The 22,524-nt window shown below is 29.4% G+C and overlaps 8 protein-coding genes across 8 annotated transcripts; 5 read left to right on the top strand and 3 right to left on the bottom strand.

The window, feature by feature from the left end:
• The first annotated feature begins 97 nt into the window (after positions 1 to 97).
• ASCRUDRAFT_76247 (uncharacterized protein) lies at positions 98 to 2,067 on the top strand. Its single transcript, XM_020193395.1, has one exon. It carries the CDS (start codon positions 201 to 203, stop codon positions 1,707 to 1,709), a length of 1,509 nt encoding a protein of 502 aa, XP_020047205.1. The 5' UTR covers positions 98 to 200; the 3' UTR covers positions 1,710 to 2,067.
• A 5,281-nt stretch (positions 2,068 to 7,348) lies between these two features.
• On the top strand, positions 7,349 to 7,810 carry ASCRUDRAFT_8473 (uncharacterized protein; the record flags this gene model as incomplete). The annotated part of the gene is made up of 1 exon (XM_020194872.1): positions 7,349 to 7,810. One exon carries the CDS (start codon positions 7,349 to 7,351, stop codon positions 7,808 to 7,810), a length of 462 nt encoding a protein of 153 aa, XP_020047204.1.
• Positions 7,811 to 11,250: 3,440 nt separating this feature from the next.
• On the top strand, positions 11,251 to 11,580 carry ASCRUDRAFT_81235 (uncharacterized protein; the record flags this gene model as incomplete). The annotated part of the gene is made up of 1 exon (XM_020194591.1): positions 11,251 to 11,580. One exon carries the CDS (start codon positions 11,251 to 11,253, stop codon positions 11,578 to 11,580), a length of 330 nt encoding a protein of 109 aa, XP_020047203.1.
• A 1,166-nt stretch (positions 11,581 to 12,746) lies between these two features.
• Positions 12,747 to 14,818, bottom strand: KRS1 (lysine--tRNA ligase KRS1). The gene has a single exon (XM_020193394.1). The coding sequence runs from the start codon at positions 14,686 to 14,688 to the stop codon at positions 12,940 to 12,942; it is 1,749 nt and encodes a 582-aa protein (XP_020047202.1). The 5' UTR covers positions 14,689 to 14,818; the 3' UTR covers positions 12,747 to 12,939.
• A 357-nt stretch (positions 14,819 to 15,175) lies between these two features.
• ASCRUDRAFT_81233 (uncharacterized protein) lies at positions 15,176 to 15,595 on the top strand (the record flags this gene model as incomplete). Its single annotated transcript, XM_020194590.1, has 1 exon — positions 15,176 to 15,595. One exon carries the CDS (start codon positions 15,176 to 15,178, stop codon positions 15,593 to 15,595), a length of 420 nt encoding a protein of 139 aa, XP_020047201.1.
• An 831-nt stretch (positions 15,596 to 16,426) lies between these two features.
• Positions 16,427 to 16,960, top strand: ASCRUDRAFT_35298 (L domain-like protein; the record flags this gene model as incomplete). Its single annotated transcript, XM_020190590.1, has 1 exon — positions 16,427 to 16,960. A coding segment is annotated over one exon (534 nt), but the record flags the coding sequence as incomplete, so codon positions are not given.
• A 245-nt stretch (positions 16,961 to 17,205) lies between these two features.
• ASCRUDRAFT_76243 (uncharacterized protein) lies at positions 17,206 to 18,305 on the bottom strand. Its single transcript, XM_020193393.1, has one exon. The coding sequence runs from the start codon at positions 18,065 to 18,067 to the stop codon at positions 17,351 to 17,353; it is 717 nt and encodes a 238-aa protein (XP_020047199.1). The 5' UTR covers positions 18,068 to 18,305; the 3' UTR covers positions 17,206 to 17,350.
• A 1,414-nt stretch (positions 18,306 to 19,719) lies between these two features.
• Positions 19,720 to 22,126, bottom strand: ASCRUDRAFT_76242 (uncharacterized protein). Its single transcript, XM_020193392.1, has one exon. The coding sequence runs from the start codon at positions 21,729 to 21,731 to the stop codon at positions 19,890 to 19,892; it is 1,842 nt and encodes a 613-aa protein (XP_020047198.1). The 5' UTR covers positions 21,732 to 22,126; the 3' UTR covers positions 19,720 to 19,889.
• Between the last annotated feature and the right edge of the window lie 398 nt (positions 22,127 to 22,524).

Below are 22,524 nucleotides of genomic sequence, written 5' to 3'. Positions count from 1 at the left end.
CAATATTTTTCCTTCTTGAGCAAAACGGAGCCTTAACTTTCTAAAGCACGGTATACACCAAAAGTACCAACAAACGCCAAATTTATTCTATTCAGATGCTCATCTTTATTTTACATATTCTACCTCTCTTGAACAGACACCTTACATTGTTTTAGATACTTTTATGAAATCAAAGCTCATCATCAGGCTATATCTCAAAAATGCTGTCAGTTCCACCAGATCTTTTGGCCAGCGACAACATTTCACATGAAATTAATGAATTGATAATCGAAGGGAATAAATTCTATTCTTTGAAAGACTATGAACAAAGTGTTTCAAAGTATTCTGAAGCTTGTTCTTTATTTGGTGATCAAACGTCCTCAAAGCAGTACAAAGAAACTTTGTACTTGTATGGGAAATCGTTATTTTCGTTGGCAATTTCAAAATCACAAATTCTAGGTGGTAGCAACAACAACGACCTGACAAAGCAGACCAGCAGAAAAGAAGATCTTAACCAAAATTCTGATTCAGATAGAAATATCACTAACTCAAAGCATTTGACTATATCTAAAGAACAAATGCCTCAAAAATTGGACCACCAAAAAGCCTCTAAAATTCAGGATAGCAACAAAAATAATGGTAATCAGAATTTTCATTTTGACGAAACAGTTGCAGAAGAGGAAATTGATAATTCTGATAATTCTGATAATTCTGATAATGACCTAGAATCTGAGGCAGGAAGTTTTGATGAAGTGAGCAGCAGAGAAGATCCAAGTGTGAGTTTCAAAGAGGATGAGGAAAACTATCTAACTAAAACAAACGAAAATTTGAAAAGAATTACATTAACGGCAAATGATCAAAAACAATCTTTTAGTACGGGTGATATTTCTGATGACGATTCAAATAACATTGAAAATGATTTTGAACTAGCTTGGGATGTATTAGATTTATCGCGTGTTTTGTTTGAAACAGAATTTGAAGAATTGAAGAAAGTCGATAGGCATAATAATTTAGAAAAAGTAGAGATTCTCAAAAAAATAAGTGAAATCTATAATTTATTAGGAGAAGTGTCTTTGGAAAATGAGAACTTTAAACAATCAACTGCAGATTTTTTGAAAAGTTTGGATTACTTAATTATAATGAACGATATTATAAAAGAATATAAAATTTCTCAAATTGATTACAAGTTATTGAGTGAGATTCACTACAAACTATCTTTATCATATGAGTTTAATTTCGAAGATTCAGAAAACAAATCTAAATCCATTGAGAATATGCAAAAAGCAGTAAATTATGTTAACTTGACTTATAAAAGATTACTTTCGCTAAAAAATCTGCTTAATGATAAACTCAATGAGACGCCAATTAATGATAATTTGAAAGGTGAAATATATTCCATTGATATGGATATTAAGGATCAAGTTTCATTGATTGAAGAATTGAAAGAAAGATTAAATGATCTACTGCACGACCCTACTCAAGCATTTAAAGAGCAACAAATGGCTTTAATTAAAGGGCTATTAGGCCAGTCGACTAAAAAAGAAAGTCCAGCAGACATTAATAATGCTCATCATAACATTGTGGATCAAATCCCAAAAGAAGAAAATGTATCAAAACCCGAAATTAATGAAGTATTTGTACCTACAATGATAAATGATATTACTGCAATGGTGAAGAAAAGAAAAATTAAACCAAAAACGAAAAATCTTAAAAAAAAAGCAAAACACTAGTAATCACTGAAATTAGGGTACTCCAAAACCCATCGAAATGAATGGAAAATTTTGTATTTTATAGTGTTATTTGTAAATGTTTTTATTTAGTTATTCGTTTTCACTTGTTCTAATAAGAATGTTAATTAGTTTGATTATATGCTGATTTATAATTCAAGTGTAGAGAAACTTCGATTAGATAAGTTGGAATCAATTCTGTTTGAAAAGTGATTTGTCTTGGATTCAATTGCTTTGGATTCACCTCTAGAGAGGAGGAAAACGTGATAACCTATTTTGAATTGAAAAAACTTGATGAAAATACTAAACTGTTAAATTTTATTAATAAAAGAATAACAAGATCTGTTATAATCTACCAACCGTCCTAAATAAATGTTTTAACTGTTATTTCCTGTTATTTAGTCCCTACAACATAAAGAATATGGTTTTTCAATACAATGTTTATTAGTTCCAATAACTTACGGAAGCAGATTATATAAATCTTTAATTCTTGATCTTAATGAATTACATTTGAATTGTAGGTTTTAAAGTATTCCTCTAATGCAGATCTCAAAAAAAATTTCCAACCCAAAGTAACATAACCGAATTTTCCAATGGAGTAATAATTGGAAAAATGTTCCGTGACCAGTCACGGAACATTAATTTTTTGCTGAGAATTAGCAAGACAGTCGGAGAAATTGGAAGACATTTTGAAGATAGAATAATGTATATTATTGTGTTTACTTCTCTTCTTCTCATTCAAGGAGAAAGAAAAAAGTTTTTGTGTGTTATGTAGATTATATATAAATTTTAAATATATTTTTATTCATTTATAAGATTGTCATTCATGAAAACCCAATTCTTATAAGAAAATGGATTTGGTAATGTTCCATTATCGCAAAGATAATGAAATTACCTTAATAGGTAATTTTGTTGAAAATTATTATATCCACAAAAATGCTGCTGAACCATCCCATTGGTACAATGAATAAAGTCATGTTATGTAACATATGAGTATTAGCTAATCGTTGGAATCCCACAAACTTAATTTGTTAATAATTATATAAAAACCAATATTCTTTGATATTTTTGAGAATAAGAAAGAAAAAGTAAGCAATAAGCAAATTTTTCAGTATTATAACACATAACTAAAATAATTATATAAACAACAAGAAATAAACAAATTCTTAATGTTTTACGTTCTAAAGCCAAAGGCTTTATTACACTGTGATTGTTGGATGTCACTTGGTCTTCTTTGGATATAAACCAATGCGTCTCAAAGAGGGTTTATATAAAAATCTAATTAATAACTGAGCTTAGTTGTAAAAACAGTCATTTATTTTACACTTTTAACCTGTTGATATCAATAAATAAGTATGGAGCTCAATGGTTAAAACTGATCACTAGTGCTCGTACGAAAATTTCTAACCCAATCGAACCCAACCTAAACGGTTTTGGCAAGAGCACTACTCTTTATTCTTCTTCAATTAAGCAGCTCTCTGTAATTACTGTTGCAATTCTCGCAATATCTCAACCTCAATTCTAAAATTATGGATATCAATACCAATCTAATTTTGAAACGAGTCTGTGGATTTTGTTTTATTTATTCCATTATTACTGCAAATTGATATGCAAATGAAATATTTTAATTGGTGAGATTCTAAACCACATTTCTTCAATTATCTTTTTTTTCGAAATTTATTATTTCAATAAAAGATTTTATTTCTAGCAGCTTTTTAATTATAAGTATTTGCATTCCTTTTAATATTCTCTATATTTTAGTCTGACCAGGTGAAGTATCAGCATTTTATTCTTATTATACTTGTGCTGTATGAAATCTATTATAATGCACTATTATTGACAGAATAATTAGGTGCCTCTTTCAAATAGCATAGCATAGCATAGCTTATGGTATGTTTTGGTTTAGATAGGCATAAACAACCAAAAAATTAAAGAAAATTGGTGGGTTTTACATTTGGTGATTCATACTTCTTCAGATCATAATAAGGAGTATATATTGTACAAATAAATTGACTAACTAGATTTATAACCTTGAAAAATTCTCCAACTGTCAATTGAACTCAATGTAGATAGTCTTAACGATTATTGAGTTACCTGAAAAAAGATTTGGAATATTTAGCATTATTGTAGTGTAAAATAACTACCCTATTGCTTTTTTTAAACCAAGCCAGCCCTTGAGTTTAGTTAAAAATATAAACGACTAAAGACAGTATTAGAATTAGAAAAACAAGCTTCAAAAATCAAAATATCTTTGACAAAGAATTTAGTATATTACGCAAAATTTAGTGAAGTGATTCTAACTAGATTACATTTACATTTACATTTACATTATAAACAAACAGTAGAATCAAATCAATTATAAAAAATAATATAGAAACAGCAACAAATAAATAATTTTTTGAAGTAATGATTGTGTAGGCAGTTAGTTTTTCTTTTGAAAGAACCAAACGTAAAATTTAAAATATAGAATTTGTAATAAGCAATGAAAATAAAAATAAAACCAATAATGCATTTTCCTACCAACAGCATAAACTAATTTCGTTAATGGGATATATAAATCAAGACGTCAATCAAATACTTCTAAAAGATCCTGGTCAATGCGAGAATTCAGAGGACCAAAAGAAAAAAATAAAGCTTTGTTCTAAATGAAAGCAAGCTGAATAAAATGATAAAAAATAGTTAATGGCACAATTGCGTCGGTTTCCATGACCCACAGTAATAATGGACTAAATTAAATAAAACCCACAGACTCGTTTTCAGCAAATATTGTGCTATAGTGATGTGATAATGACCCTTGCTTGACATATAAATTGGTGTGAAGGAAATGGTTTATTGCTTCGATTGAGCATTAAGATCAATGGAATTTCATTCGAGAGTTTCAAAATTAGATTGGTATTGATATCCATAATTTTAGAATTGAGGTTGAGATATTGCGAGAATTGCACAGAGTTTCTCAAGTGTTAAAGAATATCAAAGGAGTTTAAACGCAAATTGCTAATAATAGAATCTTCAAGAATTATCAATTTAAATTTATTAGTACTCACCCATTAACAATAAGATAAAAATAGATATGCTGGATTAGCGACAGAGAAAGTTCTTTTACATACAAGTACATGTGGAAAATGTAGAGACATGTCTTTCTTAGTGGGATCGGAATATCTAGCATCCAATCAAACCCAAATAAGTCACGTGCGTGTTACTGGAAATTGCCAGCATTGTGATATATTTTGTCCTTGCTGTATATTCCATCCTACAACGCCAAATTGGTCTCATCACAGTTTCCTCAGTTATTATCCAGAAGCATTCATAAATTCCACCAAGTACGCTCTGTTACTCCATAACTGACCACCAAGCCATTGGGCCATTGAATCATCCAGCAACTGGGCTACTGGGCTGAACACCTCAAATGAGTTGCCCAAAGAACGAAGTTCAAAAAATGGGCTACTTTTTGCATGATCGAAAGCCACAGAGAAACCATCAACACTTCAGCAGTTCAAAACTTCAACACTTCAGTTAAATTTGGTTTGTCTTGAGTGACTACAACTGCAAATTTTAGGCCAAAGGAGCAGCTGGCATTTCTAAGACTCCACAATCGATAAGAGATTTTCACTGCAACCTCAGCTATGGTAAATAAACTGTCAAAAATTAACAACTGGAGACATGGATAAAGACTCCAACAGTACTTTTGTGACAATTTATACACCATGTGGTAATAACGATGTGGGTCTGAATATATCTACTTTTCCCAAAACGGCAGCACTTTAGCCCACATTTTTGCTACATCCACTCATTTTGTTCTCACCTCTGATTGGTTTGAATTACGCTTAGAACTCGTATTAGGTTCGGTCTGAGCCATGATTAGCTGATGCGGGAAGGAATAATTATCAACGCGAGTTTTAATAGGCTTCAGGGCTTCTGAACCGAATTACTATCTGAACTTTGTTAACCAATATAATTGATACACTCCCGGAAATTATTTGGGCTGATAATGACTGAAATATACCGAACTATAGAAATATACTTCTATGAGAAGTGATCTGTTCTACTCTACAGCTGCCACATCATTATACATTTTTGCTTCAATAGTCCTGTGAGCAAGTCAAATCCAGAATAGTATTTAAGAATATTTTGAATTGAAAACAGGATTTCATTACTTTCTCAATCAGACTCTTAATTGGAAAGTTTTCAATTGAATTGATTTGAAAAAGAAATTAAAAGTTTTTGCTAGCCAGAATCTTGATTTTACCAAGCTAGTGATCGAAAACAGAGGTTTTATTTCAAATACATTCATATAAAAAAAAAAGAAACAATAATAACAATAATAACAATAATAACAATAATAATGATAGCAAAAGTGAATCTCTTAGTAGAATGTTTGATTTTTATAACTTTGAAAAGAAAAGTAGTAATTTTATTTCTTTTTCAATTTAATTGCAAGAATAATCGTCAATTAAAGGGCAAAAGTCCTTCGAAAGCGTAAGTCTTTCAAAAATCAACGGTTTTGTTCTTTCTGAATTTGATTGAAATCTTTCATTACTGGAATAGTTAATAATAGATCTTTAGTACACACTGATCAGTGTGAATCCGCTAATTTGGTCCCTATCCCAAATCACTATAAAAAGACAAAAAGTAAAAGTTGTGCTGTACTATTCTTGCATTAATATCTTCATTTTGCTCTTTATAAAATTTTTAACTTCAAAAATAACCCCAACTGCTTACTATTTATTACAAGAGGCATGTTACCATCCACCTTGCAAATTACTGGCAAAAAAAAAATTGAAGGAGTCAATCCTCTTTTGACTGATATTAACTATGAATTAAAAACAGAAGAGACTTGATATGGTATTTTTATAGCGTAAACTAACAAAAGAAACCAAATTAATGAAATTTCGTCAATCAAATGCAGCAATGGTGTTTCTTTTATATTTCTGTTATGAGTTGATCCACACTCTGTAATATGTTCAGCTTTGCACTAGGAGATGAACAATAGAAATATCTCTAATAATAGCGATAGGCATGGTTATATTGATAATAACGATGACAACTAGCAATAAAGACAGAATTGTTTAATGAGTTGAATTTTTATTTATCCCCAGCCTGATTAGATCTTATCACTTAATTCTTGACATTTATCACGCAAAAGCTCAGCTCTGGCTGAATTATTAATAGATTCTCTCAACTTTTACTACTGTGTGGAACCGATTTATTATATTAACTGCATCTTGCCAATATTTCTTTATTTTATCACCTCTATACATGATTATCACTCTGAACTTTAACCTGCATCATTAGGACTGTGGACCTTGTGGGGAATAATATATCCATATTGTTTTAGTTTCTCGATCAGCAGTACTGAAGTTTTAATAATAATTTCAATAAAATTTTGGGTTTTGTTGTTGAGACCTGGGGTTATTTTCACAAACAGAACTATTTTTAATATCTGGTTTGGTTTAGTCTCTTTTTTCTTTGTTAAATAAATTGGTATAAATTAACTAGGTATCCTTCACAATTTCAAGTCTATCTTTTTTTCTTTTTTCATCATCAAAATAACAAAGCGATTTCAATCATAGATAAATTTCTAATATCAACTAAACTTACAATCAAACTTATAATCCGATTTGCTGTCTAATTAATTTTTTAAAATGCTCAAAACTCAAGTTCTTTACACTATCGTTTCATTCCTTATTGCTGCCAATGCCCTTCCAGTTCCTCAACCTGATGCAGTAGCTGAAGCAGTTGTTGAAGATAGTTTGGAAAAACGTAGTGATAACGGTAATGACAACGGTAATGTTAATGGTAATGCCAACGGTCCCGGTGGTTGGAATGGTAATTACAACGGAAACTCCAATGGTAATAATAATGGCGGATGGTACTCATACAACAATGGTAATTCCAATGGAAACTATAACGGTAACGAAAATGGGCCAGGTGGAAACAACGGTAACTCCAATGGTAACTCCAATGGTAACTCTAACGGCTACTGGGGCTACTATGGCTATTCAGGAAACAATGGTAACAACAATGGTAACCAAAATGGTAATGCCAATGGTCCTGGTGGTAACAATGGTAACAGCAATGGTAATGGAAATGGTAATGGAAATTAAATTGATTGAGACTTTCTTTCACTTTTCAATTTTCATATAATAGTCCAAATTTATTTTCATTATGACAATTAACGATATCTCCAATTTTTTTCAACACCCAATACAGCTTTTATACCTTTTGCATTTTTCTTGTGCCAAATTGTGAATTGGTAGAAGAATTCTCTTCAAATATTACAATTGATCATTGTTCATTTCGAGGTTGAAATTTTTCGAATTATTTCTTCTTTTTCCTTTAAACTTTTACAAATTTCTCATTTTTATACTTTAATTGATATTTTACTTTAATCAAAACTTTGTAAACATCGAATATATTTTATGATATCATTCAAAGTGCTCTCCTGTAGACTATTGAATAATTCCAAACCAGCCTCTGTATTTATAATTCTTTTCCTCAAATATCTTTATTCTTAACATCAGGAGTCTTCACTTTCTAGATTCAAAGGTCATCTACTATAGTTCATATTAAAAGTCAAATCTAGCTCGAATCATTTTCTTAACCCATTATATCACTAAGACGTTTTCCTCAAACTAATTCATTAAAAGGAGATGAAAAAATATCCAAAAGTACACCATAGTTTCTGCAATTTTATGGCTACAATTTCGAATCTAAACTTTCATTTTGAACAGTCAAGTAAGATATGTTCAACTCAATGACTCACTCTAATTCTTTTCTCAATATTTGCTTTAACAACAGATTCAACAAGCCTTACATCCCATGAAACTTGTTTTTAATTCAATTAGATTTTTTAGATATCAAATAAGTATATTTTTAAGGAAATGGAGTATTCGCCCATTTTCGCCAATTGTGGCTAGTGCTTATGCTAAGCCCATTTTATGGATTTGAAGTGTTTTTGCTGTCACTTGCAAGAAAGTGCCGGAACAACTTTTTAGCCCGGAAGAATTCTCCTTATCGCAGCAATTTTCGGCCTTACCACGGCGCTGTTTGCGAGAATCCGGAATAACTGATTGTTAAAAATGATAATTATCATCTTGATTCGTCATTGGAAAAATGGTCTAAAAGATAGCTTAATTGATGATTTTTCTGTATCAAACGCTGTCTCACTGTGAGTTGATAGCTTTAATAATGGATCCTGATAATGGTTGTTCGTGGTCCAACTCGAAATGATTGGATTAGAACTTTATTTTGAAATGTTGAAATGTTGAAATTTATTTAAATTAATGATGGGTAAATATACTTTTAGTACCAAAAAACACAAGGAAATAAGAGTACAACTTTTTATTATAATTAAATTAGAAAGATTTTGTGATGGTGTAGCAAAGAAAATGATTAATTGGGTTAACTATTATTTACTATACCAGCAGAGCATCCCCTGTATAGCTCTTTGGTTAAACCGGGAAGTGAACGTGACAAAAAGCCGTGGAAACTTTCCGGCAGTTAGAGCGGTCGGTATTTGTGGTTCCGACCAACATCCAGCACAGTTCCGTTGCTACAAAATGGCCAGAAAATATCAGACCATCAATGCATGCAGTTTGAATATGTCTCATATACTGGAACAATATTCACAACCACTTTGATACTTGGTATTTCACTGATCTGTGCATTTCCCAGCATCATCCAGCGCTATCTACAAGCTAGTCTACTCACGTGATAGTATAATTGATTTTCCCCAGTCGAACATTATAACTTCCATCTTCTTTTGTTGCTCTTCTCAAAACCAACAAAACATTGTTTGTTAAGAATGGAAATGCAATCAACAGAGTTAGAACAGTACACCACTTACCTAAAGTTGTTGATTTTAGTTAAAATCAAACATACACAAATCATACTTATTTAATTTACCACAAAAAACAATCAAAGCTGAAAGTACCAAATAACACCAATGGAATCTTTATCTGAAGAAGAAATCTACAAACTTTCGTTAATCGAAAAGTCTTTATTTTCTCTTGACAAAATGCTCAAACAGTACCAACTAATCAGCAATCAATATAAACAATAAAGCGTTTATTTTTTCTTTTCCCAAATTCATTTGCCTATCTCCAAAACATTCGCTCTATTAAATTGGAATGAAATATCTAGAGAGAGTGCATTAAACAAAAAGAATCATTTGTTTCCTCTTACACACGATTTAGTTCAGCATTATTTATTCAGATACATTCATGAAAATAAAACTAATTTAGCACTCAAAAAATCTTTGACTAGACAAATTCATCATATTTTATTAGATAAAAGCCATTCAATTACAGATGCTGCTCGATACATAATGGGACTCTTTTCAATTTCTGTTTTCCTTAGCATTGCGGTTCTCACTTTAAAGGACGACACAAAAATTTTGAAGTATAATGGTTTCCGTTACAATAACAATAACAATACCAATACCAATAGATCAATCTCAATTCTGTCATTTCAGACATCTTCCATATCAACAAAACGAAAGCATTTGCTGTATAACCATTTTCATATGGTCGTTCCGGTTTCAAAATCTATTTTTACAGGTGCTGAAATTGATAGTTAGTTGGAACTGCTTTCAATTTATATTGCTAAAAATAAAAACTATCTTTCAGATCCCCTTGATTTTTTCGGTTCTAGAAATGTGCTAATCGCCAATAAGAAAAATCTCAAACAAATAATTCAACATCAGATAATTCAACCGATTTGTAAATTAATTTCAGGAACCAATTTACAATATTAGAATATTGTTTTGAAGCAGGACCTTGAAATAACAAGTCTAAAGAATAACACCGAAAAGTCAAAAAGTGTTAACTTTAAAATTATTCCAGATATTGTTCTATTAATATCAGGAAATGAAGATATACTAATTCCAATTGAAATCAATTTACCTGATCTTTCAGGCTGAGAAAAAAGAAAACAAAATCAATTGTTTATGGATTTTAAATGAGCTAAAAATATCTGTTGTAAATAATATCAAACTATTAAAGACATCTTATCAAATTCAGAATTTATATTTATCACTTTTCAAATCAACAGATATTGAAATCGAAAATTTAAACCTTGGACCAGCAGAATTTCAAGAGTTCAAAACATTATTTGATAAAGCATAAATTGCCTGTAACAAATTATTCAAAAAAAATATTAAAACAATCTTAAAAGGAGATGAACCTAACCAGTAATTTGTTGTTGTTTTGCTAATGCAGGAAAATACAGTTTTAAAAATTTATGATTCTATAAGAGCCACTATGCAACTCTATGACGCAACAAATAATAATGCTAAATATTTGGATCTTCTAGGACCAGTTCGAGAAACTAGATATATATATACAAGAAGGAAATTGTTGCTTACAAAAAACTTGCAACTTGCAATAATAAAAATGTTGCATCTTGTTTATATTTTTATGGGTTTTTAAAGCATCCTAAATTAGCTTTTCAATCTGTTCCTAAGAACCTAAATGATTTTGGCAATAAGGAACCTCTTCAACTATGAGGGTCATTTTTAGAAACCCAATATATTGGGGAGAACCAAATGGTCGATGTAAAAAGAAATGATTTTAAGAACATGACAACCAAAGCTCTTCAAAACCTTTATGACATCCACAATACAGGGATTTTCCATGGTAATATTCATCTTCAGAACGTTGTATACAAGTATAAAACACATGATTTTTTTTTCATTGACTTTGGTTCTTCCACCGTTAAAAATATGAAGTCTGAATCGAAGGATTTGAATCAAGGTGAACACAAAAATAATGATGATTTTCAGAAGGACTTGTGGAAAGACTACATGAATCTTTATCAAGCTATATTTTTTCAAACAAATTATAGAAATATATGTGATGAATTTTTAAATGGCTAGAAAAAAGAGTTTATTGAAGTTGTCAGACAATTGTATAAAAAAGAAAAAGACAATGAAAATCTGAAAGGTATTGATAATACAGGTAATATCAAAAGAAAATAATCAAAATATGCAAGACTTGCAAAAAAAAGCACAAAAACAAATATACCACTTTGAAATTATTCAGTGCTGTTTGTTATGTATTTATTTGCTGTACTTGCTAAAAACTATTGCAGTCCAAAGTTGTAAACACTACTAGACGTTAGGTTGCAATTTTAATCAGGTTTCAATTTTGGAATTTATAAAAATATTTATTATTTTAATATATCTAGCAGTTTGGAATATCTCCAAAAAATAGAACCTTCAAACTAACATAGTTTTTTGTAATGAAAATTTGCTTGAAGGCTTTAACTCACGAATGGATGAAAAGTTTTAAAAAGACAATATTGAAAGCTCCGTAGAAAATTGTGAGTTCAATAAATGTAAAGAACTATTGTAAAATATGAGATGATTGGAAAATTGATCAATTTTCTTTGTGATTTGAGAGTTTGATGTTGTTGAAAAAGTTATAACATATTATTGTTTAGTGGTAATAAAGTGAGTATAAAGTGAAATCAATTGAGTAACAAATTGAAACTGAAATGATTGATTAGCATTATCTGTGATGTTAATTTCTAGCATTGTAAAGTATAAAAATATAATTGAATTAAAAGAATCGATTTTACATGAAAATTAAAGGGTTATTGAAATTGGCTTGGAATATTTTCAAGAAAAGTGTTTAAATGAAATAAACCAAAATGTACTGGATCAAATTGAAGATGCTATCGATTATTTACATAAAAATAACTTTTTCCATGGTGATTTCAAACCTGATAATATATTAATTAATGATAAAGATCAAATTAAAATCATAGATTTTGAAAGAGAAATATCTGAAATATACAATTCAGACTGGATATTTGATAAAGAATCTGATTGTGTTTGCTTAAAGAGGATTACAAATGAACTCAGTAATACTAAACAACTAGCAAAATAATTATTAAAGCTGATTCTGTAGCCCCATTTTTACAATATTCAAACATTACACTGTTATCTGATCTAGTTTTCTTTATTTCATATTTTTATTTTCATTTTAATATATTCTTGTGGCAGTTTAGTGTTGACATATTGGTGTTATTTATTGATCTATCAAAATGTTATTTTTATAATCATATTAAATGTTTACTTGTACAAAATAAGGTCTAATTAATTTTTAAATATATAAAAGGCTGTTACTAGAAAATAAAAAAAGAGGAAAGAAAAAAAAGAAACAAGTCATTGAAGAGATTTTTTCAATTACAACTGAAATAAAGCTATTCTAAAAGGTAATTATAAAATAAATCAGTTTGCAGAATCATCTGGTTTTAAGGTTGGGAACAACAAAACTTCTCTGATGGTATTACTATCTGTCAAAAACATAGCTAATCTATCGATACCACAACCCCAACCACCAGTTGGAGGTAAACCGTATTCTAAAGCATTACAGAAGGATTCATCAATTAATTGAACTTCATCGTCACCTTGATCTTTTTGTCTTGCTTGTTCTTCAAATCTTTGTCTTTGATCAAATGGATCATTCAACTCTGTGTAAGCATTACAGATTTCTTTTGTGGCAACAAAAACTTCAAATCTTTCACATAAACCTGGAATTTTGCGATCGTATTTGGCCAAAGGAGACATCATTTGAGGATGACCAAATATAAAAGTCGGATTAATACATGTATCTTCCAATTCACCAACCAATTTATCTAACATCCTTGCATTGGTTAAGGGAGGAGTGCAATCTAATTTGTTTTGAATCAAAAGTTTTTTCAAGAAATCATTGGTGTCTTGAGTGTGCAATTGATCGCCTGCAGGGAACTTGACGTTAAAACGAACTTCTAATTGTTCAATCATATTAATTCTTTTCCAAGGTCTTGAAAAATCTAAGGTTAGGGTTTTTTCTTTATCGTTATCATCAGGATGAAACTTAAGTACATATGAACCAGTAATTTCTTTGACCATTTCTGAGAATAATAATTCAGTCATATCCATCAAGTCGTAAACATCTGCATAGGCTTGATAAAATTCGCAAGTTGTGAATTCAGGATTATGGGTCATGTCAATACCTTCATTTCTGAATTGTCTACCAATTTCGTAAACTCTTTCAATACCACCGACAACCAATTTTTTTAAATATAGTTCTGGAGCAATTCTTAAAAACATATCCAAATTCAAGTCATTGTGATGGGTTATAAAAGGTTTGGCAGTGGCACCACCAGCAATAACATCCATCATTGGAGTTTCAACTTCAACAAAACCACGATTATCTAGGAATTTTCTAATGTAAGAAATAATTTTAGATCTAATTATGAATTTTTCACGGACAGATTGATTTATAATTAAATCCAAATATCTTTTTCTATACCTCAACTCTTGGTCTTTGAAACCAAAATGAGAAGTTGGTAGCATATGTAAACATGGAGTTAATAGGGTTATCTGGTTTGAAAAAATTGAAATTTCTCCTTCACCACCTTTTTGAGGGTTAGTTCTTCCAATGTAACCGTTAATACCAATAATGTCACCTCTTCTTATGATGTCATTTTGTTCAAAGAAATCAGAATCTTTTAAATAATCATTGATTTGGGAGACAACTTGAATTGTAGAGTTGTTTGATAAAATTGAATAAAATCTTAATTTGGAACCAACTTCTCTTTTAACCATGACTCTACCAGCAATTGATAATTTGACATCTTTTAAAAATTGGCCTTTTTCCAAAGTAGAATAAGTGTTTAAAATGTCACTTGCATCGTCTTTAACGTGAAATTTATGTGGATAAGGGTTAGGAGTTTTAGTTGATCTTAACTCATTGATTTGTTTTGATCGTATAAGATGAAATTGGTTGGGAGTTAAATCCTCATCAATTTTTTTTTTCGTTGTTTTTTGTTTTGCTGGTTGGTTGACTTTTTTTGCAGCTTTTTTAGCATCAACAGCTCTTTGTTTTTGTCTTTTTTTCAACTCGTTTTTCGAAACCATTTCTCCAGTGGATTCATCCAAGTAGAGCTTTTTTTGGACTCCATCAGCTAATTGATCAATTGTTTGTTCAGACATTTTAAGAGAAAACCCCAAAAGTAAAATTAAGTCGCAACGATATCAGAGAGATAGTAAAGAAAAAATGAAGCTGGAAATATAAATAGATGGATAAAAAAACCCAGAGAGATAATTTTAAATTTAGTATTTTGGTTGCTGTAAAGTGTATATATAATCTGACTCATTTGAACAAAAAAATTTTCAATGACAAATATGGAAAATAAAACCATCGCAATAACTGCGATAATTGCATACATTTTTGTCGAAAATATGCACAATTTGCGAAAATATGCCAAACGCAAAAAGCTATTTTTTTGAGACCAATTGAACGGGCTTTCCGTTTTAGGAAAGAGTGACTAAATGTTTTGATTAATTTATCGAACAATAGATTGAAACATCTTCAGGGTTTGAAAACTGACCATCGTCTGTATAATTTGTGAAGTTATTATATTGCCTATACTTCCTGGAATACGCTCTTATGATTTACCTGGACAGTTTATTGCTATCGATGGATGGTAATGTGGATATATCTGACGACATCTATGATGATATGAGTATATCTGATGAAACATCTGATAGCCTGTCCATATATCGCTTCACTGATCTAGAAAACCTAGTTTATAACTTGCATGCTCTAGTATTGCAAAAATCGTTTTTTTACGTGCCATTAAATAAAATCTGGTTGCTAAGCTTATCAAAAAACAACTCTGTTAAATTATGCGCTTTTTCAACGCTTTTTAGCTCGGTTTATGTTAAACAAATTGGCATTCCTACTCAACTAAGACTTGCCCATGACAAAAATTCGTTTGTTTTTAAGACTAATTTCAATTGTATTGGCAGATTTATCTCAAGAATTAACCGTTTTGTCAGACACTTGAAAATAGGTTACGCATTGGGTTTTACCTCTTGGTGTTGTGTTGTAAGCTAAAAAATTCGCTTTATTTTGACAATAAGTTGAAATCTTTAAAAGTGGTCTTGAAATACTTTGACGCAGAGTATGACGAGGAGGAAGAATGCCTTGAAGATTTTCTTGAAGTTGACTCATTGCTCTCAACTCTTTTGAAAAGAAACTCAGTTTCACTTAAGGTCTTTAACTTTGAATTTGATTCTGATCAAAACCATCTGTTTTTGTTTACAAATTCCATAAACTCTTGTTCAAATCTAAATTTTCTATCCTTGAAATTTTCTTCTTAATATTATGAATTTGCTGATAGATTTAAGAAAAACACGGTTTTTTTGAATACTTTACATTCTAATAAAATTTTTTGTTCCAATTTAACCTACTTGAAATTGGCTGATGTTTTTATAGGTGATTTTCCTCACTATCTCAATAAGTATTACAATTTAAAATATCTTAATTTGTCTGATAATTATGTTGGACAAATCAATGGTTTATCGGATTTTCCATTATTAAAACATTTGAATCTTGCCACAAATAGTATGTCAAAAATTAAAAGTTCTTCAAATTTTGTGAATCTAACTAGATTAAATTTATGCCGCAATCGTATCACCAAAATTGAAAATTTATCAAGATTAAAAAGTCTTAAATTATTGGATATATCACGCAATAACATATCTAAAATGGAAAATTTATCAAACTTCACAAAACTTGAATGCTTGGACTTATCTTATAACCAAATTCCAAAAATTGAAACTATCTCTAAATTGAAATCACTTAAGATTCTAAATTTATCACATAATCATATTCAAAAAATCGATAACATATCAAAATTGTTTAATCTTTCTCATCTAAATTTATCAAATAATCAAAATCGAAAATTTATCTCAAATGGGTCATTTATTATTTTTGGAGCTATCCTCCAATAAAATTGTTAGAGTTGAAAATGTATCTGAATTGATCAATATTCAAGAATTAAATTTTTATAAAAATCAGATCAAGAAAATTGAACGTATATTTACTTTAGTTAATTTAAAAAAACTAATACTATCTTGTAATCTTTTAACCGAAATAGAAAATTTATCAAAATTAATTAATTTAACTCATATATATTTAAACCAAAATTCTTTAGTAAAAATTGAAAAATTGTCCAAGTTGCAAAATTTGATTGATCTAAATTTATCTGATAATAAAATTGAGAAAATTGAAAACTTATCAAACTTAAGCAACTTAACTTTTTTAAACATTTCTCACAATAAAATCAAAAGTATTGAAAACTTTCCACATTTGGATAAATTAGAGGTATTAAATTTTAGTTATAATCAAAATTCCCAAAAACGAGAATACATCTCATATGAATTATATCAAGTTTTTACATATTGTTTAAAAAATTAAATATCTCTGTTGGTTTTGTTGTTTTGTCTAATACTTAACTCATATTCCGATATGAAAAAACAAAAAAAAGTAAATAATAATTAGTTCTTTGATTAAAGATAAAAAGTGAATTTTAGCTGATTGAGAGTTTTCAAAATTATTAAAAGGTGTCACAAAGTGAAATTGAGATAAGTCAACATAAGTTGATCTTTGTACTTGTAAGTTATTTTATCGTTTAGGTATGAAAATTTTATTAGGTATTAAATTAAATTTATTAAATATTACATTATATATTTATAAATAAGGAAAAAAAGACCAAAAGAAACAATACTTAGTATGAAGAATTACAAAAATAATTAGAAATTCAAAGAACTTATAGCAATTTATACACTCAAATTAACAAAAATAGTGCTATACATAAAATCCTTCTTCGATACGTTTTAAAAATTCGTTTTCTATTCCAACCATTGAAGATGTGATAAGTTTTATCTTCTTTAAATAAATTTCATCTAATTTTCCTTGCAAATCAAAATAATCGCTCAATGATTCTTGTATGAGGTTGTATGTTTTACATGATCCTATTTTCATTTGTTTTCTTTCTTTCTTGGTTTGGGTAGCAATACTTTTATTGAATTTTTCTTTCATCCGTTTAATAGGTTTATAGTGTTCTTCTTCAAGCTTTTTCATCTTAAGAATATACTCATCACGAATAGAATTGAGATGTTTTAGACATTCAGTTTGAAAAGAAACTAGCAAAATTTTGTTCAACATGATATAACTCTCATTTTCAACTATACATTTTCTAAAGTATGCTCGCCAATTAGCATTGCCTGCAGGCACTGGTTCTATTCGAGATCCATCAAACAAACCATCAGATAAATCAACTCTTTCTTTGAGGATATTTGTTTTGTTGTAATCAAATATAGAAGATACATCAGAAACAACGGATTCAGTGTCAGAATCATCACTATCATCATCTCTTGCAATAGAATGAAAAGAATAGTTTAGGTCATCTTCTATTGGAGGAAAGAAAAAATAATTTAGTTTTTCATTTTCTTCCTCGAAGTAATATAATTCCTCATCCTCAAAACCAGCGTATGGATCACCAATAACTTGATTTCTGCTCATTTTCGGTTTAATTTTGTTAGCAGTATAAGTGAAGTTAAACAGTCGGATGTAATGACAAATTGATCACTATAATCAGTAATAGTTGTCCAAGTAATTTGAATGTGAATGATTGATTTACTTTGATAGTGATTTAACATATGAAAAGAGAAAATCATTGTAAAAGACACTTCAAGAGATATTTATAATTTCAAACCAATAATATTGTCTTATTCAATGCTTGCTTTTATCAATGGTTGTTCTACTCAAAGATTCATTTATTGCTTTATTCCACAAATACGAACCCTATTGCAGTACAAATACGCATAAACTAATTAAAGTTCCAGTAATTAACACAAATTGCACAAAACAAAGCTTGTTTGTGCAGATCAATCAAGCAATATTGTTGCATTTGGATGCTGAATTCTGCAGCAAGAAACCGGCTTACTAGTGATGGACAGCAAAATATTCTCCCTCCAGCTCGATTTGAGGACAGTAAAAATCTTCCCTCGTGCACAGTAAAAAATGTAGTGAAATTGAAGGGGGATGCAATCAATCATTAAGGGATTTTAGTAATCCTCTAAGAGTCGGTAACGCTTGATTATTTCTATGCTCTTTTTTAATGCTACTTGTTTCTGTTACTCTCTTCATCTTATATTAATTACAGTCTCCATCCAATCCGTCCTATGTCTCCATCAGTATCTATTTAATTCATCTATCTATTTTCTTTCTATTCTATATATTTTGTATATATATCTTTTTGAAAATTTTAAAGTAAAGCTTTCAAATCCCGATTCCAGATGTTTTTTATATATCACGTGGCTGAAATCTTAAACATTTTCAAACCTTACTCGATTTGAAGAGGGGATTTTTGCTGTCCGCAGCTAGTAAAATTTTAACCAAGGTACCATCACTATGGGACTAGATTGGTGTTGTTTTCAATTTTCTACTATTTTAGCTGATATAATAATATTTTTCAAAACATGACATTATATTATTTTGCTTTCATTTCTCTAAAAATAATCATCTTTCAGTTTATTAATATTTGACAAAACCCTGGAAACCGCTTCACTATCTGATAATATTACTCTACTAGATTCATGCTTATTTTGACCAATTTCTCCTATTTGCTTACGTTTTTTATTTTTAATTGTTATTCAAGTAATAAAAATAACAACTTCCTTATTAAAAACTAAAGATTTTGTAACAAAAGCTCTTATTTGTTTACCAAATTTCACATTATTTCCGTGCTTTGCCTTTAGCCAATTAAAATTGAAAGATATAAAATTATGACCTATTGTAATTTACAAGTAAAATACTTCGCATTCTGTTACCACTCCAATAACAATTAAAACATCTTATGATCGTTGAAGAAAAAAACGACCTTATTTTTATAATGATTTTCTGAACTTTGAGTTTGTCTGATGTTTTTGGGTCGGCTTTAACTTTATCACTGCTTTGCATTTTTTTATTGATCATAGTTTTTGTTTTAAATAGTTCTTGTATATTCACTAATTTATTTGAATTATAAACGTAACATTTTGTTGAAAGTTAAATTCCTCAACTCAGACTATTCAAATTTCAAAAAAATATATGAATCTTAAGTAATTCTGATTTTGAAATAAATCAATAAAGGAATAAACAACAAAATTTTCAAAAAAGCCCGCAGTATAAAAATACTTTCATTAAACGACTTGTGAACAGAAAAAAAAATAAAAAAAAAATAAGGAAAACTTAAAACAAAACATCAATAGTAAACATGTGAAAATTATTATTATTATAGATCTACGACGAAACAAAAAGTTTGAAGAAAAATTTTAAAACTTTTTTTCCGTTTCTTTTCTCTTCAGTCCCAAATTGAAGATAATTGAACTGGTTCGGAATAAGTTGTTGAATCATTGAATGAAATTTCTGTACTCCAAAAATCCTCACTTTGTCTGTAGCAATTCAAATCGTCAATTAATAATTCATAATATTGAATTTTGAATGTATTTCCACTGCTATTTTCATTTTCATTTAATTCTTGATTCTGATTTTCAAAATCCAGAATCATTTGATTTTCTCGTAATCCCTGGTCACAACTATTTCTTTTATAATAAATTTTATATCTTTCTGGTAATCGGAAATTAGGTGAGCAATAATCCGTTCGTGAATAAGATGGGATTTCTAGGTTATATATTTTTCTGATATTTCTAAGTGATGTCAGTTTTAATCCATTGAAATCAAATTGATTGATTTTAAATTTATTACTACTATTAACTTCATTTAAATATTGTTGATCAATAGCATTCCACGCAAACTCCAATTGAATATATTGAATTTTGTATTTATTGTGATCTTTTAGATGATTTATGAGATTTTTTAATAATAACAATTCACCTTTATAAATTGAATTGAACTGCTTACCAAAAACCAATGAAATTGTGTTAATAGGTGGCAAATTTTTTATGAATTTAATTAATAAGGATTCATGTTCATTAATTAGTGGTGTTATTAAAGCAGGTTCAACAATTTCTAAAATGAGTCCATCAAAATCAGTATAGTTTTCAATAGTGCTTGCTTTTATAGTTTTGTGGTTTTTCAAATTCAAATAAGCTGATAAATTGGTTTGTCTTAGCAATTTAAAATCAATTGATAATTTTAATAATTTTTTCATGTTTTTGATTGTATTAAAAAAATATTCAAAATTTTCAAAATTTTTATTTGCAGTTGGATCATTAGTGTTGAAATTATTTAGAATGCTTGAAACACTTAAAGAATTTGAAATATTAGAGTGTCTAATTGATAATTTTTGCAAGCTTTGAGCATAAAATTGAATAAATTGCGAGATAAACTTCCAGTTAATAACTAGAAATGTTGATTTGATAAAGAGATTTAATTCGACTAGGTTTTTTAATAAATTCAAGCAAAAAAAATCAAAAACTTTCAAATTACTTATATCATTCAAATCATTTTGGTCTTTCAGAGCATCAAAAAGTTTGAAATCTATTAATAAATCCAATCTTTTGAGATATGTCAAATCAACTTTATTAAATACAATTGACATATAATACCAGTCTCCTAATGTCATTGACAAATAATTTAGACTTAATTTATGAGAATTGTTGTTATTGGGATCAACAGCAGATAATTTGTTGTGTCTGAACAAGCCATTATCGATTATATGTTTATAATTACCATTTATAGTGCCCAATAGTTTTAAATTATGAACATTGGAAATCAAGTTATTCGTCAATTTAAAAAAATCATTTGAGCCAATCTCTAAAAAGTTGATATAGCTTAAAAAAGAGTTGTTTATGTTCAAGTTAGGGGTTGGATTACTATCACGATAATATAATTTAATAAAATTTTCCAACCAGATATTAAATTTTCGTTCTATGATTTTTCTTTTCAACTTTGACTCAAATTCACTATTTCTAACAAAAGAAAATGCTCTAAAGAAATAGTATTTCAATATTTTATTAAACCTTCTATTGACCAACGATAAAGAGAGCAAATTAGAATTGGTTTTATTGTTTAAATACTTGAAATAATTGAGGTACTGATACTTGATGCTGGGATTGATGAAGGTTGCTCTGACATCCACATTTTCGAGTTCGTTATCCAAAGAATGCAAAGGATAGTTATCTGATTCAATTATAAAATTAATTATTGCCTCGATTATATCGACTGGTAATCTGTCAATCATTGCTCTTTTCCTACTACTGTTTCGTCGTTATCCAGAAAGAAAACCCTATGGTTAAAGATAACAATCCGAAGGAAACACCGATCAATGCAGATGAACAACGTGTTTAGTGCAGATGTTTTCATATAGACGCAGTGCATAATTTGTAATTGCTGACAAATCTTTTTTTGTGATCTGCAGTGATGGGCGTGTTCCATGTATATTACCGACAGTGAAGTGCATTTGTACTCACCGATAGCTGCAGACTCGTGCTGAGTTTGACACAAAATGCAGCGCCATCATTGGCTGAATCTTGCACGCCATTTTCTCTCTCTATTTTCCCTTTCCATTCGACTTGAAATCTTGGTGAAACTGTTCTCTTCTCTTCTATTGCTTCGGATGGTGGCAGCAGGAATAGTATTTGCTAGTCCGACTGCCATTGAATGTCGTTGTAGCATTCGATGGAAGGACCTGCACTTGTGGGTTTTCGTTTATTTGCTTTGTGCGAAGTTTTATTTCCACCTCTAAACCCTTAAATGAATCTTCTATTCATGGGACGATAATGGCTGCGAGTCCAATTATCATCATATCATATCATATCATATCATATCATATCATATCATACCATATCATATGATTCATTTTATATTACACTATTCCTGTTTCTATATCACAGATACTCTTTTAGTTCCCAAAACCTGTGGATTCCCGAATCTTGTATTCTTTGTATTGATGGGTGAGAAATCAATGATCATGGTTTTTACAAGTGTTTCTCATATTGTAATTTATAAAAAGAAGTTATAGACTAAAATCATTA

Source organism: Ascoidea rubescens (assembly GCF_001661345.1).
Source record: "Ascoidea rubescens DSM 1968 unplaced genomic scaffold ASCRUscaffold_7, whole genome shotgun sequence".
Lineage (NCBI taxonomy): Eukaryota > Fungi > Ascomycota > Saccharomycetes > Ascoideales > Ascoideaceae > Ascoidea > Ascoidea rubescens.
This window is presented reverse-complemented; position numbering and strand designations above follow the sequence as displayed.

Coding starts and splice junctions, on each gene's coding strand:
- ASCRUDRAFT_76247 (XM_020193395.1), top strand. CDS start 201: ATGCTGTCAGTTCCACCAGATCTTTTGGCCAGCGACAACATTTCACAT.
- ASCRUDRAFT_76243 (XM_020193393.1), bottom strand. CDS start 18,067: ATGAGCAGAAATCAAGTTATTGGTGATCCATACGCTGGTTTTGAGGAT.
- ASCRUDRAFT_76242 (XM_020193392.1), bottom strand. CDS start 21,731: ATGATTGACAGATTACCAGTCGATATAATCGAGGCAATAATTAATTTT.
- KRS1 (XM_020193394.1), bottom strand. CDS start 14,688: ATGTCTGAACAAACAATTGATCAATTAGCTGATGGAGTCCAAAAAAAG.